The sequence below is a fragment of the Trachurus trachurus genome (assembly GCF_905171665.1).
Source record: "Trachurus trachurus genome assembly, chromosome: 4".
Taxonomy (NCBI): Eukaryota; Metazoa; Chordata; class Actinopteri; order Carangiformes; family Carangidae; genus Trachurus; species Trachurus trachurus.
The window spans coordinates 22,195,543-22,215,394 of NC_139898.1; the positions used below are offsets into that span (position 1 = coordinate 22,195,543).

The 19,852-nt window shown below is 40.3% G+C and overlaps 1 protein-coding gene across 1 annotated transcript; it reads right to left on the reverse strand.

Moving 5' to 3' along the window:
* Nucleotides 1-6,286: 6,286 nt before the first annotated feature.
* LOC310984867 (N-acetyllactosaminide beta-1,3-N-acetylglucosaminyltransferase 3-like) lies at nucleotides 6,287-7,819 on the reverse strand. The gene has a single exon (XM_083970220.1). It carries the CDS (start codon nucleotides 7,675-7,677, stop codon nucleotides 6,700-6,702), a length of 978 nt encoding a protein of 325 aa, XP_083826346.1. The 5' UTR covers nucleotides 7,678-7,819; the 3' UTR covers nucleotides 6,287-6,699.
* Between the last annotated feature and the right edge of the window lie 12,033 nt (nucleotides 7,820-19,852).

Below are 19,852 nucleotides of genomic sequence, written 5' to 3' on the forward strand. Positions count from 1 at the left end.
TATGTGAGGCTGGGGAACTGCAAGTTCCTCTTCACACTGGGACGTTACGTTACCTTACAGCAGGGCTATTCAATTGGCGGCCCGCGGGCCACATCCGGCCCCGAACCAATGTCCGAGTGGCCCGGCTCGTCCTGACCCAAAAAAAAAAAAAAAAAAGGACACTGAGGGAAACACGTTTTTCGAGAACTCAAAATCCCTACTGTAGGTCAGACAGTGAATGCACCACTCAACGCAGCCTAGCAACACACAACCCACCCACCCAGTCAGTGCGTTGTTTTGAAAGTTACCGGTAGAACCGAGGCTTGGTCGGTCAGCTGCTCTCCAGAAACGCAGTGTCGGGCCACAGCCGCCGAGGCCGAGGCTGTCCTCCGTGGTCCTGTGGTGCTACAGGTCAGCGAGAGACAAGTCCCCCCGTCCGTCCGGGACCGACGGACCTCACACTCCAGCGGGGGCCGCATTGGCACGACACGGTGTTTGTGGAGAGCACGCTGACCGATCCTCAGCCCTCCCATCAGCCAACAATAAACCGTGGTGGCTGGTTAATACTCCACCAGTCTCTCCACTCCTTTCAGTCACACATGAGCACCGTCCACGCAGTGACAGCACGCCATGCTCCGCTGTCCTTTTCTTTTTTCTTTTTGAGGGAATGAAGTAACCAATATTTTAATTTTAACGCAACTAAATACTTGAAATGGAATCAGAACAGTAACTTGATTAGGATAGCTACTTTTCAAAGGAATAATCCGTAATCAAATACTTTCCCAGAGTAATTTGCCCAAAATGGCTTTTTGCTCCTTGTTTTTCACCAATCAAAATATCTTTGTTCATCTTTAGGCCTAATTTTAAGACTAGGCTACATTTAGTGATTTATATAACCCCCTGCTGTAAACCTCAGTGGAAACTCAGACAGTAGGCCTCAGGAAACTTTTAGTTCCTAAAAAAAACCCTCCAATTCAAAGCATTAACAGCTACACCTTTACTACTACTATCACTAGGTACTACTTTTATTGGCTTATTCTCTTTTTTCTGGCTGTGTAGATTTGTTTTTAATAGCTAATGCTGGGTTTTAAAAATGCCCCTCATTTGTCATAACCTTCTTATTGACCGCTGAAAAATGTCCGGCCCAGTTAAGGTCTCAGTTTTAAAATCTGGCCCCACTGAATTTGTAATTGAATAGCCCTGCCTTACAGTCTATGGACGTTACATAGCAACTGCGGCTAACACAGAAGCACGGCAGAGAGAGAAGCCAAAAACGAGCAAAGTCGAGCAAACACAGACACTGCTTGGCCAAAACATGGTTGTAAATTTCCTCTTACCTTTGCTGTTTTGCTGTGAAAAGTTTGTTTTATGGGTAAATCCACAATATTTCCAGTTTGAACTTTGACCGGTGTTACATCTAAATCGGCCCAGACGGGCTTTAGGAGCAGCGGAACCGCGGAACCTTTTTTTTTTTCTTTCTTTTTTTTCTTTTTTTTCAACTTTATTTAAAGTTTTAGCAGCGCGCTGCACGCAACAGCCTGCACGTCACACATTTCAGGATTTGGCTTATTCTGATTGGCTGCCAGTACTGTCAATCACATCAACTAACGGTTCGAATGAGCTGTCAATCACTTGAATCAACCAATCCGCTGCAGAGATAGAGCCAGGCGTAACTGCAGCAGGTCAATGCAGCTTTACACAGAGGGACACAGGGGCCTAGAAAGTAGGCTAGTTGTTATTTAGTCCCAGACCGGTTGATTCTTTTTTCAGTTAGTTTATGCAAATTGTGTGTAAATAAAGATTAAACAATGGTTTATAGTGGCAGGTGGCTCCAAGCTGTGCCAAAAATTGACATTTTGGAAAGCTCGCCTGCATATTTAGTAGTAAAATCTCAATAATTCACTTCACTTTATCAGAATCAACCACTGAAGAGATAATGTTCATACATCATTTGATAGAGGTTTTGAGCTTTAGCAGCATCATTCTGAAGGACACATATATATATATATATATATATATATATATATATATATATATATATATATATATATATATATATATATATATATATATATATATATATATATATATATATATATATATATATATATATATATATTCTTTTTTTAAGTTTATTTAATTTTTTCTGTGTGCCATCTTCATTTACTCTTAGGCTAACACATACTGGAATTTACACATCTCAGCAATTTCTCATTTTCTCCCCTTTACTATGACACCAAAAGTATTCAAATAGACCTTGTGGTTGCAGAGATATGGGCTAGCCTACTCATTTTATTATGGATATGCAATTTCGAGAAAAGGCCTAGAAGACCAAAGAAATGATTATTGACTTTGGCAGGTCCAAGAGATCCTTGCTGCCTGTGACTGTGGACGGGGTGGACATTGAGTGGGTTCAGCCATACAAGTACTACCTTGGAGTAGGCTACACCTTGATGACAGGTTGGATTGGTCTGTACGCACGAGTGCTGTGTAGCCTGAGAAGGTCCTTTGACATCTGTAATGTAATGCTGCACATGTTCTATCAGTCCTTCATTGCAAGTGTTACATATTTTGCCGTTGTCTGCTGGGGTAACAACATCAGGGTAAGGGACAGGAACAGACTTGACGAGCTTAATAATAATATAATGAATTTTATTTTTAATGCACTTTATATTGAGCAAACAATCTCAAAGTGCTACATAAAAAAAAAAAAAAAAAGTAAAAAAGTTAAAATTTGGAGAGAGAACGTCTCCCCAAAAGAAACAACTAATGAAAGGCTTTTTTAAAAAAGGTAGGTTTTTAGGCCTTTTTTAAAAGTGTCCAGGGTCAGTGGTGACAGGGAGCTTGTCAAGAAATGTAGCTGTGTGATAGGAGGAGGGAGCAGAGCTGGTGGAGGATGGGGTGTAAACTATCTGTTTCCTTCTTCTCTTGTTTTCTGGCTGACAAGATAACTTTATTTTTTTATTTCACCACTGTGTGACGTGTGACTGAGACCAGGCCTGCTTTTGAGTTCACATCAAGTAGAAATAGTGATGAATAAATCCACCAAATGGAAACTGTCAACAACAACTGAGAAAGTGACTTTGAACTGAATAACTGTGGACTGGTCAATCAAGAGTGCTGCTCAACATTATAGGGGCACAGTGGCACTGGTACAAACCATAGGGTACTAACCCTCCAAAACAAAGGCAACTTTTTCATGCTGTTAACCAAATGATTAGACAACATTAATAAAAACAAGTCAGAAATAATACTATATTACATGGTGCCATAATCCTGTATGTCCACATTTCAGCTCCCACCAATTGTAAGATTTGTAAGATCCCCTATCTTAGTGTTTAACATTTACTGTTGTAAACGAATCTGGATAGGTTCAGTTACCAGCTTTTCAGGATGTGCTAAAAGACTTATTCACTCACTAAGCATAAATTCCCTTGCATTGTCCCATGCAGGAAGGAAACTTTCACAAAGTGAAATATAATGCCGTCAGCATAGTGGTGACTTTCAACATCCAAACAGGAAATGTGTTCACTCCTGCAGAGGAGACACATCCTGTGAAGCCTGGATAAAATGAGATCCAAAATACTAATAATTGAAAAAAAAAAAATCCCCATTTTACAACAAAGGATTTAGTTTGTTATGTGCACATCACACGCTGGCTTTTCAGAACCACAGTGGGGTTTGACAACATAGTGGATGCTTTTGTGCAGTAACTGAGGAGTTACTTCTCCTCTGTGGCTTTTAACTGAAGTGTTGCTGTCAAACTGCAGGAATTTCATACAGTGTTATGACAAAGGGGCCCAGTGTTTTTATTCTCTACTGTCCATTCATTTACATTAATTTGTGGTCACTTCCAAAAAGTAGCTTCATGGTGTTGGAATGTGCATTATGTAGTGCTATCACCTCATAAACTGTAGAGGTAGACTTTCATTATGAAAAATGAGTCTCCAGGCTTGGTTTGTGATAAAGTGGACAGGAAGTGAATAAACAATAAATCCATGTGCACAAATCATTTAACATAGATTTTAACTGTTCATGGTAAGAAATGAGTTATAAATGGTTCGGTTGGGTACACAATTTGCTCTTGTGAAAAATTTCATTCGTCTTTTTTCTTAGTATTTCTTAGTATTCTTTTATCAAAATGTAATCTTTTTCTCACATCAGTGTGCCTCAACCTGTTTTAACCAGTTATATCAAGTGAAAAAGCCTGTGGAGCCAACAGCATCTTTGAGTTGCAGTATATTTCCCAAGCCCCGCCCACTTTTGGCCATCTAGTAAAATAAGAATGACTGTATTTGAATCTCTACCTCTGAATGACATGTTGTATTGAGCACTTCTATACGTCACTCTTAGTCACCTGTGTAACAAGAGTGACTTAAAGCAGAAGTAAGCGGAATATTTGTGTTAATATAAGTCTTAAATAGTTATATCTTCCGACGGCAATCACTTATATAGAGTGTTTGGTCCGAAACACGGGTCTGTCAGTCACTCTGCTCTGCTGTAAGCCGAGGAGAAAACTTTCCTTGTATCCTACAACCTTTATCCAATGAGGAGAGAGAACGGCATAAAGGGGCGGTTCACTTACTTCTGCTTTAATGAATGCTATTTGACATTATCACCTCTGGTTAAAGTTTTAATGTATATAATTTAATCTCAAAGACGTTTAACAGTAAATAGCAGAAAGTATTTTACACATCCTCTTGGTAAGATAAAATTGATTTAAGTGTTAATTACACAGTAATGTTAAGTGTTAATTACACAGTAATGTTTCGAAACAGACACTCCCAAAAAGTCAGAAAAGACCCCTTTTTACTCATACCTAATTAGGATTGTTATATTGTATATCGGGTTATCATCAAATTGTACACTATAAAAACATGTTTTTTGGTTCTGGTTGAGAATCACTGCTCTAAGGCACAAAAAACTCAACTTGGCAACTGTCTTGGCCAGGACCCTCTTGTAAAAAAGACGTTTAATCTCAATGAGTAATTTTCCTGGTTAAAGCAGAAGTAAGTGATATATTTGTGTTAATATAAGTCTTAAATAGTTATATCTTCCGACAGCAATCACTTACATAGAGTGTTTGGACCGAAACACGGGTCTGTCAGTCACTCTGCTCTGCTCTGAGCCGAGGAGAAAACTTTTCTCGTATCCTACAGTTTTTATCCAATGAGGAGAGAGAACGGCATAAAGGGCTGTGTGTGCAGCCAAGGGATGCGCGCGAATGTGGTGACGTAGGGACGAGGACTGTTATGGTGCGTTCAAGGCAGCCCGTAACTCCTGTTTTTCCGACCTGTGAAGTCATACCAGTTCGATCTGGTACGAGTTCACGGGTCGGAAGTTACGAGTGGCCGTTATAGTGACTTTCACAGGTAAAACAGGTCCAAAAAACACGAGTGGGTTGCCTGGAACGCTACAAAATCGTAAGTTGTGACATGAAGCTGTAATTTACGGTTTCAAAAACGACCGGATCGCTTACTTCTGCTTTAAATAAAGGTAAAATAAAACAGAATAAAATATTAATCCAACAGAAACATACAAGCAATTCCGAATATGAATAAAAACAAAAGTACCCATAAACCTTTGACTATAATTAGTCTTACAAAACCCTGAGGAACTAGAATGGCACTCAGTAGAGCACATACACAAACATTTTCTTCCACAGGATCCAGTATATTGGCTGGATCTGCAAACTCACAAACTCACAACCCATAAAAGTATATATATATACACAATACATACATACATACATACATACATACATACATACATACATACATACATACATACATACATACATACATACATACATACATACATACATACATACATACATACATACATATCAAAATTATTTCCTGAGAAGCTGACAAAAATGTCAAAGAAAAACAAAAAAAGAAGAAATAGCTAATAACTCTACCTCTGGATGCAAGGACAAAAGTGTAACCACCTTGGCAGTATCTTCTTAATATTTTTATATTTTAAGACTTAAAGCCCCACATTATACCTTCAAGTCCTGAACTAGTTATATTCAAGGCTAGATATAATTCAAAGTACTCATATTTTTAAATATCTGGCCGAATAATAACTCAAGTCTGAGGGCCAGAGAGCAGCAATGACTAAGAGATCTTTGGTCATCATTGTTTTTTTGGTTTGTTTGTTTGTTTTTGGGCTAATTCTGCAGACATTATTCAGTTGGTCAGAATACCCATCCCTAAACAATCACACTACTAAACTTACATATAAAACATGCTCTTCCACAGACGCACTGACACAACTTATGATCTTCAACAGATACAGTGCCCATAACCACTCTCAGCCATCTCAGTTGTGTCTCAAATAATATCAATTTAACTGAAGAGGGTCTTCGCACTCATGGTAGTTCACAGTGGTTGATATACATTTTGGATGATCGTCTGAATCCTTCCAACTCTTTACAGTCGAGGTGGGACGACTCAAACTTTCTACAACTTTGAATTTCCATGTCCGCACACCCCTTTTCAAGACAACAGTTACTGTTGCTTGTGTTGCTGTTTCATATTTTGACCCAACACTGCAGCTGTATGGTACTTACACAGCAATGAACATCATACAAAACAGTTCAAGCCTTTGACACAAATAAGACGATTATGTCTTCAGTGGCAGAGGCGGTGCAGACGTCACCAAGCCCTGCCGCCACAATGTAGTACTGTAATGTATTGTAATGACAGTTTGATGCTGCTAAAGCAATTTCTTTGAAAGACTACAACGCAGCTTGGGATCATGTATCCTATTCCACATTAAATACATTTGAGCTGGAAGAAATCTGTGTACCAGTAAAACTTCTTTATAATAGCAAGGGTCATATTCATCTAGTTTCTTGGAGGGTATGTACAGTCCTGCGGTCTTCACGCCCATATGGGAAGTGGGACCTAGTCCTGCTTTGGCCAGACACATACCCATAAAAACATCGTCAATTGGGAGAATGGTGATGGATTTCGACATTCTGTATATGACCATAGCTGTATAGCCAGACAGCAGGAAGCCTCCGCCACCACAGTAGGGGGGGTATGTATCTGACTCCTGCACCTGTTTCGGGATGAAATACTTGCTCCCTGGTGATCTAATAGGCCCCACGTTCTGGATCAAATGACCGGTGAAGAGGTGCTTGTCTCCATTATTGTTATCAAGGCCTTGGAGATACTCGACCATGCTGTCCGTGTTGGCAAAAACATCATCATCACCATTTAGCAGGAAGTGAGCTTTTGGACAGTTTATTTCCATCCACTCCAGGAAGAGTATCTGCTTCAGAGTGAGGTTGTAGAAAGTGTCTTTAAAGTCCCATTGGATAATGTCATTGTACTCACGATGCTCCACTTCCAGTAGTTTGTTCAGTCTTTCTTTCTCAAAACCAGAACCCATCGTTCCTGAGATGAAGATCCTCCGGATCCACACACCACTTTGTAACCTCTCTTCACCCCAGGTTTTACGCAGCACCTCTCGACGGTCATAGTTTGCAGGGGAGCTTTTAATGACCAGCAGGAGGAAGACATCTCCAGAATTATCAGCTCCGCCACATTTGTTGGGAGAGTCCAGCAGCACCGGGAAATGGCGACAGTGGCGATAGTAAAGAAAATCTTTTATATTACCAGGAAGAGAGCTGAAGTCTGGGATGCTGTCAGCTGATACATTTTGCTGACATTCTGGCCAGGAGAACATCTTGGATATGGATGTGGATGTGGAGTTTGTGGTGGGTCGGGGTTGCTTGGTTTTTTTCCGCCCCGCTTTCACTTCTTTATAGAGGGTGGTGGTTTTCTCAACAACAACGTCTTTATACAGATGAAGAGCAAACAAAAAAAGGGCTCCTCCCACCAGCAATACTGTTACTTTGCTTTGCTTCATGTTTGAGATTCTGTAATGAAAAAGACAAAACACAACTTTCTTATCAACACATAAAAATAAATGATACAACTAATCGTATTATTCAGAATATCAAGTCTCTTACATGTTATTCTTTGGGCCATGAATGTTTGTGATGTTTTCCTACGTCACTATTTTGATTGTTGCTGTTTCTATAAAAACTCAACTGGAGGGGTGGCTGGGTGGGGGTGGGGTCAAAGGATCATTTTTATGTGGGGTTGTATGGTGGTATCATATACAGTCATAGTCATATAGATTGATGATGGCCACTTAAAAAATAAAAAATAAAATAAAAATAAAATGGCCACAAAAACAATCCAATATCCGTTTAAATCTTCCACTTTCTGATTCACTCAGCTGACCTCTGGCTGTTAGGTCATGAACTTTACTTTGACGGCAAAAACGTTCTGCAGGAAACAGGGATCTTTTCAGGATGTGCAGTTGCCACAGTCCGGGGCCACATTTTGTGGGCCATAATGTTGTGTTGGTTTGTTTTGGACTACCCAACACATTGGGTTGACGTTCGGTGGGAGGAGTTTCCCAGCATGCTGTGGGACAGTGTGTTTGTGATTCTAAGTTTAGGTTATTTCTGTTAAATATCGCCACAGATGTTATCTGCTACAGCTACACAATCTTTAGTGATACTGTTCTACACACTAATTTACTAATTCAATGTTCTACTCAGTTTACAATTACTGTTATGGAAATAAGCACTTTGACACCATAAGTGAAGTTATGTTTTTAGTTAGTGGTCTCCCTTCCTTTGTGTGCAGTTTGTGTGTGTGTTCTGGGGATAATAAACAGCATTCTCCCTGTAGTTAAGTGGTGTATGAGGCACAGGAGCTGCTACAAGATCTAAAGTTAGTCTCTGTTTGAGTTAATGTTAAATAGAACCCGAGCCTGCCACAATATAGTTGTTAAGTGCAAGTTTGTGACACACTGTTGAGTAGGCCTACTAGCTTCAGTTAGCAACCCAACTTGATTGGTTTAAAAGAACCCAGCAGTGTAGTCAATGTGAACCCTTAATTGACCTATGGCTAAGCCCCGCCCCCTCCACTCACTCGGACAAACAGTCAACATTCAGTGACCGGCGCTATGGCAGCTGTCACAGTAGGAGACATTTCACAGGAGGCAATTGATGGTTTTTGGAGACAGAAAGATTAAATATCATCTCGAAGTCACCAAAACTTCACTTAGCTTTACTGCTATGGCTGCCGTTTGCCGCGAAACGCCGATAGCGACGGGCTAACTTCTGTTAGCCTGTCTATGGAGTTTTGCATTATACGTTAGCATTAAGCTAGCAGGCTTTATGCTTAGTTGTGATGCTGGCTAACATCCAAACATCTCTCACAATATGTTGCCTCAAATACGTTGTTGACTTAACTTAGAACAGATGTAGACATCCTTGTTAAGTTTATCCACGTTTAGTTGGTGTTGTGGTCTACTGCATAACTTTATCCAGAGCAGACACTTCTCTCGGTTGAGATGTGGCTTGGGAAAGGGTTAAAAAAAAATACACCCCGTCGCCCAGCCTCTCGGGATACCTAGTGTCTGTAGCCTACCCCATGCACTCCGTTTGACCATTTTAAACTTAAAATGTCAAGAAAAAACATATAAAAACGAATGAAAACTGACTAACTGCAATGCATTTCAATGGACGTGGAAGCAGAGAATGTCCGAGTGTATGGGCTAGCTATGCGCACTGTGATTGGCTCATCGTGTTTGGGGGCGTGGCTTAGCCATAGGTCAATTGGGTTACATGAACAACCCAACTGTTGGTTTAAGGAAACCAACCCAACTTGTTGGGTCAAAATAACCCAGCATGTGTTCTGTCCATAGACTGTAAAAAGAATGGACGTAGCGTCCGTGACGTCACCCATTGGTTTTGGGGAGTCGTTTTTGTGACTCAAATATGGCGGCCTGAACAGCGCCATGTTGGATTGGCCGGCCGAGAACCCGCCCACTGGCCTCGAAGCAGCTGTCCACGGAGCTGCTCGGACCTGTCACTCAACGTTTCTGCGCCCTAATTGGCCAGAGTTTTAACCTAATAACAGTAAAACGGTAGAGTTAAAAAAAAATTCACCCTCCTCAGAGTGTGTGCGGGGGTAGAAACTATCGATTGAGAAAAAAAAACGTTCGGACACCAGGCTTTTAACATGTTTACTGAGGATGTTAAGTCTGTGATTTTAACATGGGGGTCTATGGGGAATGCTCCCTTCTGACACCAACCCCCAGAGGAATCCGAGGGGATTGCAGTTTTTTGAACGCGGAAGTGAGCTTCACTTCTCAGACCCACAACTGCCCCCTTGGTTCTGTCCAATATTTAACCAGTGTTGGGTTAAAAAATAACCCATATTGGGTTGTGTTTAAGTGTGTTCCAAAGGTTCAGGAGCTGTGGGGTGTGTGGTCTACATTTCTGATTGGTTGAGCACTCCTTGCATTTTATTTCACCCAACAGGTTTAATCACCTGCAGCTGCAAGCAGAAGAACAAAAACAGATAGACCAACAACTAGGTGTTGGCCTTGCTCAGCATTTATGCAGGTGATATCCAGTGGAAATTGGAACAATGCAGTTTACTCTTCCTTATCATTGGCCCGATTTGACATAAGGCTGTGGTGGAAATGCAGACAACGGTGGGCTACAGGAAACCGTTTAGTTACAGGGTCTAAATGCATCTATAATGTGAAACACAGAACGGATACAGTATTTCAAAAACTATATACCAAAAGAAAGTGCAATTTTCGCAAGAAGATAAATAATCAATCAAAAAATGTTTATCAAATAGATTTGACCATGTATCAGAAAACTCTGACTATCTCTAAAAGGTGAAATGGTAAGACAATTTCTTATTTGTACATGTTTTATCTCTGGTTTTTGTCTCCACCAACTCACCCTTTGCATGGCCAAGAACTTTCCACAACGAACATTGCATCCAAAATGACTAACCGTCCCACACCAAACCTCCCAGAGCTCAACCACAGAGCTATCACACGCCTCGCACAGACAATAACCGATGACTCGGATCACCCCCTCAACCCACACTGTTGTAGATCCAGCCACCCTTTCCTATGCGTGTGGTAATGTGAATTTTCTCCAATGTCTGGTGGGTGAATGTTTTCAGTGTCTGGAAGTCTGTTATATGTGTGACAGACCATGAGAAAGAATTGCCCCTTTGGAACAATAAAGACATCTATCTATCTATCTATCTATCTATCTATCTATCTATCTATCTATCTATCTATCTATCTATCTATCTATCTATCTATCTATCTATCTATCTATCTATCTATCTATCTATCTATCTATCTATCTATCTATAGCGCACATGAGTTTTGTGTTAATAAATGACAATTATTTTGTGGCAGAAATGTAAAATGAAAGAGTTGAAATGGAGAAATATGTATTGCATAGTTTAAAGCAGAAGTAAGTGATCCGGTCGTTTTGGCTAACTTTCTTGTCAGCCGATGGATATAGCAGTCCCCGCCCTCGTCCCTACGTCACCACATTCACGCGCATCCCTTGGCTGCACACACAGAGAGGACCGCCCCTTTATGCCGTTCTCTCTCCTCATTGGATAAAGGTTGTAGGATACAAGGAAAGTTTTCTCCTCGGCTTACAGCAGAGCAGAGTGACTGACAGACCCGTGTTTCAGACCAAACACTCTATGATTGCCGTCGGAAGATATAACTATTTAAGACTTATATTAACACAAATATTCCGCTTACTTCTGCTTTAACTTCATTGACATGTGTCAAATGGAGCTGGTCTCTCTGATCTCTTTGAAATACAAAAGAAAGGAGGGCGTAACAAGAAAAGAAAATAATCTTACTGTGCCAGCAGTGTCAGTGTCAACGTCAGAGAACTGAAAGCGGCTTTACTCTGGAGTTATGAATCAGCATTTTGAATATTTCAGTATACAACATACAGTACAATGGCAGTGGTGCCAACAGTCTCTGAGGCTGACTTGTAGGCTACTGTGACATTACTGCTCTGGGCAGTGAGCAGAGAAAAAACAAGGCTGAGCAGACATGAGGTGGTTTTGGCATCATCCTGCAGATTTCTCACATGCTGCACTGTTACACGGGGTGGAGGGCAGAGAAGTAGCCGCATGCCGTCATGTCTCCTCATCCTGCTGGGTGAAGTCTGTTGGCTTTGGTGATGTCAGACTTGATGTCATTGACAAACTCAAACCAACTTCACATTCTCATCTAGGGAGACATGAATAAAGCGAAGCTCCCGACTGCCAAATGACAATGACAGAAAAAGGACCTGCCTTGCTCAAACTCACCCTTTTATTTCACAATAAAGAAACAAATCAAAGAAAACAAAGATCCTTAGAAACTGTAGGCTACAATCTGTCAAAACCAGTTAGTGACAGTACAGTAGTATTGTTGGCTACATATAAACCGTATATTTACTTGATATATTTTCATTGCTTTTCCTTTCTTTTCTATTTCCTGTTTGTTGTTGTTTTTGCATAACTTTATCACTGTTGAGTCATTTTATCAGCACTGATCTTTCATGCATCAGCATGTCGACTGAAGTAGGCTACACTAAAGGAGAAAATTCATACACGCAACACACTGAAACCTATAGCAAAAATATTTGTTAGGCTACTGTTCTCATTCAGTCATTACATTTTAATTACACTGATATTATTATTTTGTGTTATAGTGTAATTTGTTTCATTCTACATTAATCAAATTATGATTATGATTGGATAAATATGACTAGCGACTTTGCAAATTCAGAGTTTGTGACCAAAAACATAGCCTACAATTAGTTGATCAATCTATAGTGATCAGATCAGAAAGTCAGTGGGCACAGGCGGTAAAAAAAAAAAAAAAAAAAAAACTCACCTCGGTGAAATGCCCGTTAAACGAAAATGAACTCATTCTTCTTGTTGCCTAAATCTCAGAGCAAGTATCCTGTAGGCTGTACTCCCTGAGCATGTCACTTTCAATTCTTGACACTTTGATGAGAAGCTATAGCCTATTTAACAAGTTTTTCTAACCAACGCCGTTTTTTTTCTGTTGCCAGTGTGCAACCCATGAAGTTACAAAAAATATATAGGCTATAGAAAGCCAAAAAACAATCTCTCATAAGGATTGAGGCATATTAAAGACTAGACTCTGCAAGATCCGCGACCAGGAGAATAAAGACGCTTTGACTCAACAAAAAGGGAATAGTAAAAAGGTGAAGAAGAAAAAAATCAAACTGTTAAACTGTTACCTCTATTAATCTCTGGCGCGTTAGTTAAAGCGCTATAGTGCTCTATGCGCCGTCAATTGAGTAGATGCTCCTTACACATTTACGCGGCTGCAAAATCTGGATGATCAGGATGATCTGGTCGTTATTTCTGACAGCGTGTAGGCTACTTACCCGAGAAGGGACGTATATCCTTTGACCAGGCGCTGTTGACTCAAAGATAACGGATGAAGTTTATGTGCAACACATCGCCTGTGTCTTTGCTGAGGTCTGTGGGTGGGGCCTGTGCTGCTGAGCAACAACACACATCTATCTATCTATCTATCTATCTATCTATCTATCTATCTATCTATCTATCTATCTATCTATCTATCTATCTATCTATCTATCTATCTATCTATCCAATTGTAAACAGCCCACTACATTAAAAAAAACATTAAATGAACTCCTCCACAACTGGATATAGAAATACTGTATATTATTATGCATACTTGATTTGATTTAATTCTAATTTCTTAAATAATATGGGCCATTCTGTACTCCTAAGCAGTTGAATTTAGATAAATGATACGACTTTACGTAACAGGAGGATAAAACTCATCTTTTCTGCTATGAATCGAAAGCTGAATTTCAGCTGCAGTGCAGACGAGGAACACCACAGAAAAGAGGAAATTTTATAATAAATCTTTGTTCTCAGTTTCACAACTCTTCCTCGTACGCTCTGGATAGGCCATAACATAAAGGTGCCTAGCCTATATTATTAAGTCTGCTGCAATGTACATGTGTGGGGCTGTTATGAAAGTAAGTTAGGGTGAAAATGTGATGGACAGTATTACATAATATGCTGTATAAACCGGGCAGTTGAACAGTTGCGGCTACACCCACGCATGCCAATGGGAACTGCTTTAGATGTGGTGGAGAGACAAAACAGTAAAATGCTTTTGTAACAAGTGTGAGGACAGCTTCCCCTCTGGCATCTATACAGTGAAAACAATCAGCACACCAAAGTGAAGATCCTCATGAATAAAGTTATCTGATAAATGTCAGCTTTTCTCTTTTCCTATTAGTCTGTAGCTTCTGGTTCTCAGGGCAGATCCATGAAAATTTAGATTGATGATTCTCCTCTCTTATATAATTAATTCATTCGTTTTCTATACTGCTTATATAGGTTCACGGGTAAGCTGGAGCTGGATCTCAGCTGACTTTGGGCGAGAGGCAAAAATAGAAACCACATTAACAAACACTGGAATCTAATTAGATTTTGGACTTAATGTGATTGTTTTCTGAACTAATACAAGTAAATCGCTAGGTTTTCATTTTTTTAAATGTCACGGTAGCTACTGTATGTGTTTAGGTTTAAACAAGGAAACTTTTTTCACGAAGCATGAGCAGTTGTTTTTTGTTGTGTACAGATTGAGCAGGTTCCGCTCCATTATGACAGAAATCTTAACAGGCAAACTGCTGAAGGCGGAGCAGCACTCCCAGGGGACCGATTCTGTCCAATACTGTAGGCTACCACTAAAAGGGTTAGCGGCAGTAGTAAACAGGACCATGGAAAAGGTGAATGAGTGTGAGGTGAAGAGGTTTCAGGGATATCCCAGCTCATATGAACTGTACAAATTTACATTTATGTGACACAAAGGTCAGGAAATCCAAGATCTCTCCAGTTGTCCAATTAATCAGTATTTGGCTATTTCCTATTTAGCAGTTTGTTTGAGTTTGGATTACTTACTGTTAGTCATTAATGTAGCTAGACTGTTCAAGGCCGATTATGCACCTGGATGAACAGTGGCCAGACCAGGAAAGGATTGGATTAATAAATCATGAAGAAAACTCCTCAGCATTTTTTGAATCATTAACCATTAAAGCAGAAGTGAGTGATATATTTGTGTTAATATAAGTCTTAAATAGTTATATCTTCCGACAGCAATCACTTACATAGAGTGTTTGGACTGAAACACGGGTCTCTCAGTCCCTCTGCTCTGCTCTGAGCCGAAGAGAAAACATTTATCGTATCCTACAGTTTTTATCCAATGAGGAGAGAGAACGGCATGCAGGGCTGTGTGTGCAGCCAAGGAACGCCGTGAATGTGGTGACGTAGCGACGAGGACTGTTATGGTGCGTTCAAGGAAACTCGTATTTTTCCGACCGTGAAGTGGTACCAGTTCGATCTGGTACGAGTTCACCGGTCGGAAGTTACGAGTGGCCGTTATAGTGACTTTCACCGGTAAAACAGGTCGGAAAAACACGAGTGGGTTGCCTGGAACGCTACAAAGTCGTAAGTTGTGACTTGAAGCTGTAATTTACGATTTCAAAAGCCTGCCTGGAACGCAGCATTAGCGAAAACGACCGGATCACTCACTTCTGCTTTAAATAAATAATTGCTTCACACAATGTAAGGTGTTTCTGTTTTCTTTTCTTCTTGAATTAAATTGTATTTGTATTTATTGTAATTATTGTATTAAAATACTGAAAGCTTTCTTTTGTCAGGGATGCATGAAAACAGGTCGAGAGGTGAAAAATCTGAAGTGATGAAGGTTATGGTTGTGGTACTGGCAAGAATTTAAAATTATTTTCTCCTCTGGGTATTGATACAATTTCACTCCAGCCCTACTTTTTTAAACTGGTGCTTAAGCTACATACTTTTTTTTGTTATTTTCTGAGACAAAAAAAGAAAAAAAATATCCTGCTTCTTTATTTATTTTTGCATATGCACTAAACAAACAGACACCCTGTCCATTTCACAGTGAATTCAACAACACATCCGGATTTCTTCAGTCCTGAGGGAGGAACTGATAACGTTGGGTGATTTATGGAGGGCCTATGTGAAATAGTGAGGTTCAATAATAGTTTGTTTATGATTAAGTCAAATCTTTGAATTGCTGCTCGAACAGTTTTATGAATCATATATGGCCTTGACAGTCATCTGATTTCAATAACACTGAACACCCATGTGAGATTTAGGAGCTACATGAGAGATGGGACACTCCACTGCCCTCAGCAAATCACTAAATTAGACAATATAATGTGGAAAAAATGATGTGTTAATCCCTCCAAAAGCTTGTAAATAGAAACTGAAGTTGTTCTGTTCAGCATGTTCTCCGTTTCGAAGAGGACAGTGCCAATGTAAAGCTATCTGTCACTTACAGTATGGAGCTAGAACACTCAGCTATTATAAAATGAACTCATTGATAGAACACAGTTGCCCATAAAGTTGAAATAAAATATTTATTTTTACCTCTTCTCATGAAATGATTGTGACAATGTGATTTATTCTTGATAGATAAAGTGTACATCTTCTCAAAACTTTATTGAAAAATCTCTTCCAAACATATCACTGTGAAAATTAAACCACAATGCACCTTTATAATAAGAATAAAAAGAGGAATGTGTTCCGTCTCCCTTGGTCGTCTGTCAATGACATCATACTCTGCAATGATGACACGTGCAGTTTACAGGTATGGCACTATTACTGCTTTCTTTCACAAAGCTACACTTCATCAGGCACACCATATGAACAATAGGATTTATTTCACAAGATGCTGCAAACAGCAGAGAAGTCTTGTTGACTCAACTGCATCATGTACTTTGTGAACATTTCCTCTTTCGCCTATCCCAAAGTTGTTAATGATTAATTGGTATAATAATGCAATGGAAAGTGTCAGGCCCGGCTCTAGCCATTTTGGTGCCCTAGGCGAGATTACTCCCAGGCGCCCCCCCAACAATGATCACTAATGATTATAATGATAACGTAGCAGTGTATCTCCCTCTGACCCCGAGATACACAACTTGCACAACAATCAGTAAAATGTCATAAAGTAAATCCTGGGTGAAGACATGAAAAAAATTAGTCTACAGTCATGAGAATAACCTGTTGTGATGCTTGAAATGGGTATACGAATGTCTTAGCTTCACAAAAGCAGTGGAATATACTGTATGAATAAAGGCTAATAGATATGTGTGGAAAACAAGTTAAAATGAAATTTTGTGAAATTGCTTTTTGAGCATAAATGTTATCTGTCATTCTATTTTCACTAAATGTCTCAAATGTAAAATAAAAGAAGCTAAATATTGACTTCACATTACATTTCAAACTTCATGAGATGTGTGTAGCCCTAAATGAGAAATTAGCTTTTTTTCTCCAAACAAAATATCAAAACACAACATTTACAATATTTAACCAATATAATGTACCCTCCATGTGTTGTCACTGTGGTGCTGTTTGAGAGGTAAAAAAAGAAAGAAAAAATGGTTTGAGAGCTCAGCAGGTCTGGAGCTGGAGCTGTGGCCCTGCTGTCTAAGCAGGCTGAAGTCTCAACTCTCTCTTCTTTTTTCAATATCTTCCTCATCTAATGAGTCAGAACTTTCAGCCTCTGAAGCACCTTCATCCTCCTCACTGCTTCTCTCTCTCTCCTAACGATTCTGCGGGCTCGAAGCGCTTCACAGCTGTTCTTTTGATTGACAGGTCGTCAAGGGCGGCGTAAAATGACCGAAATATAAACAAAAACATATCGAGACGGTCGCGCAAACGAGGCGGCATATGCGCCGACTTTGAGGATTAATGCAACCAAGTATCCACACATCTAATTAAAAATGTGGCGTTTCTAACAAGAAAACGGCTTGAAAGCGTTCCCTCTGCAGACAGGTACCTCTGCTGTGTGTGTGACTGCGGGGAGAGCGGAGGGCAGTACCAATGGGCATGTGGGGGGGCGATTTAGTAAGTAATGTTGTAACATATTATATTATTACTTTTTAATAGGTATTGCTTTGCATTTAAATTAACGTGGGGTTATTTTTTGTATTAAGAAATAATAGTACCAACTAGTTATAAAAATAGTGAAAGTTACACTTTTTTTTCTTTCCCATTTGTGGCGCTGGCGCCCCCTGGATGGACGGCGCCCTTAGCATTTGCCTATATGGCCTATGCCACGGGCCGGAAAGTGTGATAAGAAAACATTTAAGTGCCTGGGTTCAAATCCCGGACGAGCCCCCATTTTGTCACAACCTAGCTCAAAAGTAGCTCAAAAGCAGTGACAAAAGGAATCACGGAGTGCCAAAGTGCCAATAAATGAAATAATTTATTAAAGCAGAAGTAAGCGATCCGGTCGTTTTGGCTAATGCTGCGTTCCAGGCAGGCTTTTGAAACCATAAGTTACGGCTTCAAGTCACGACTTTGTAGAGTTCCAGGCAACCCGTAACTCGTGTTTTTCCGACCTGTTGCCTGTTAAAGTCACTATAACGGCCACTCGTAACTTCCGACCCGTGAACTCGTACCAGATCGAACTGGTACGACTTCACAGGTCGGAAAAACACGAGTTACGGGTTGCCTTGAATGCACCATAACTTCTTGTCAGCCGATGGAGTTAGCAGCCCCCGCCCTCGTCATCGATCTATTGGTCCTCGTCCCTACGTCACCACATTCACACGCATCCCTTGGCTGCACACACAGCCCTTCATGCCGTTCTCTCTCCTCATTGGATAAAACTTGTAGGATACAAGAAAAGTTTTCTCCTCGGCTCAGAGCAGAGCAGAGTGACTGACAGACCCGTGTTTCGGTCCGAACACTCTATGTAAGTGATTGCCGTCGGAAGATATAACTATTTAAGACTTATATTAACACAAAAACTCCGCTTACTTCTGCTTTAACACAAATGTTTAAAGTTGCAACAGACAAAATGGATGAGGTGTGTTAGTCTGTATTGTCAGTTGTGTAAATGTGGTTGAGTGGCTACGGTGTGTGGGTGCCATGTTGGATGTAAAACCAAAAGACAAGAAACCAAATGTGCATCTGCAGATAGGGAGGAGAGAGAGAGAGTGAGTGCCGCGCTGGGGACTGGGCTTTAAAGCCTCTGGAAGCACCGGGCCTGGTCAGCCTTGGCATCCAAACCAGGGCAGCAGCACCTCTGCAGGGGAAGACAGGTTAAAGGCCAGCAGGGCCGTGACACATGGCAGCACCTCTGCTACGGCCCTAAACCACTGGGATAACATTTTTCCCTTTCCATCAATCTATATTTATTGATTCAGAATATTCAGAATGCAAATTTAAAGTAAATCAAAACCTAAAATCAACAGATGTTTTGCTGCAACATTTCAGATTGTGGTCATGTGAATCCTGGTTGCTTTGATGATCCATGACATCAATCGATTATATTATTATTATTATTTAAGTATCAATGCTCTGCATTTGCACAGCACTGTTAATATTTACTACTTGTGTGATATTATTTTATGCACATTGCAATATTGTACAAGCGGTTAATGCTTAAAGCAGAAGTAAGCGATCCGGTCGTTTTTCTGACTTCTTGTCAGCCGATGGAGTTAGCAGTCCCCGCCCTCGTCATGGATCTATTGGTCCTCGTCCCTACGTCACCACATTCACGCGCATCCCTTGGCTGCACACACAGCCCTTCATGCCGTTCTCTCTCCTCATTGGATAAAGGTTGTAGGATACAAGGAAATAAAATAAAAGTTTTCTCCTCGGCTTACAGCAGAGCAGAGTGACTGACAGACCCGTGTTTCAGACCAGACTATTTAAGACTTATATTAACACAAATATTCCACTTACTTCTGCTTTAACTGGGTCCTTCACTGGAAGAATGAGATGCTTAAAGAACACCAGAGTACACAACCTGGGACATGACAGGCAATCCTTTAAAGAAATGATCCAAAACATGCAGCCCAGACAATGACGTTACTTCCTGGAGTGACTTTATAAAATGACATCACCCAGGTTGACAAAACTAGCGATTTAATCCAGAAAGGGTA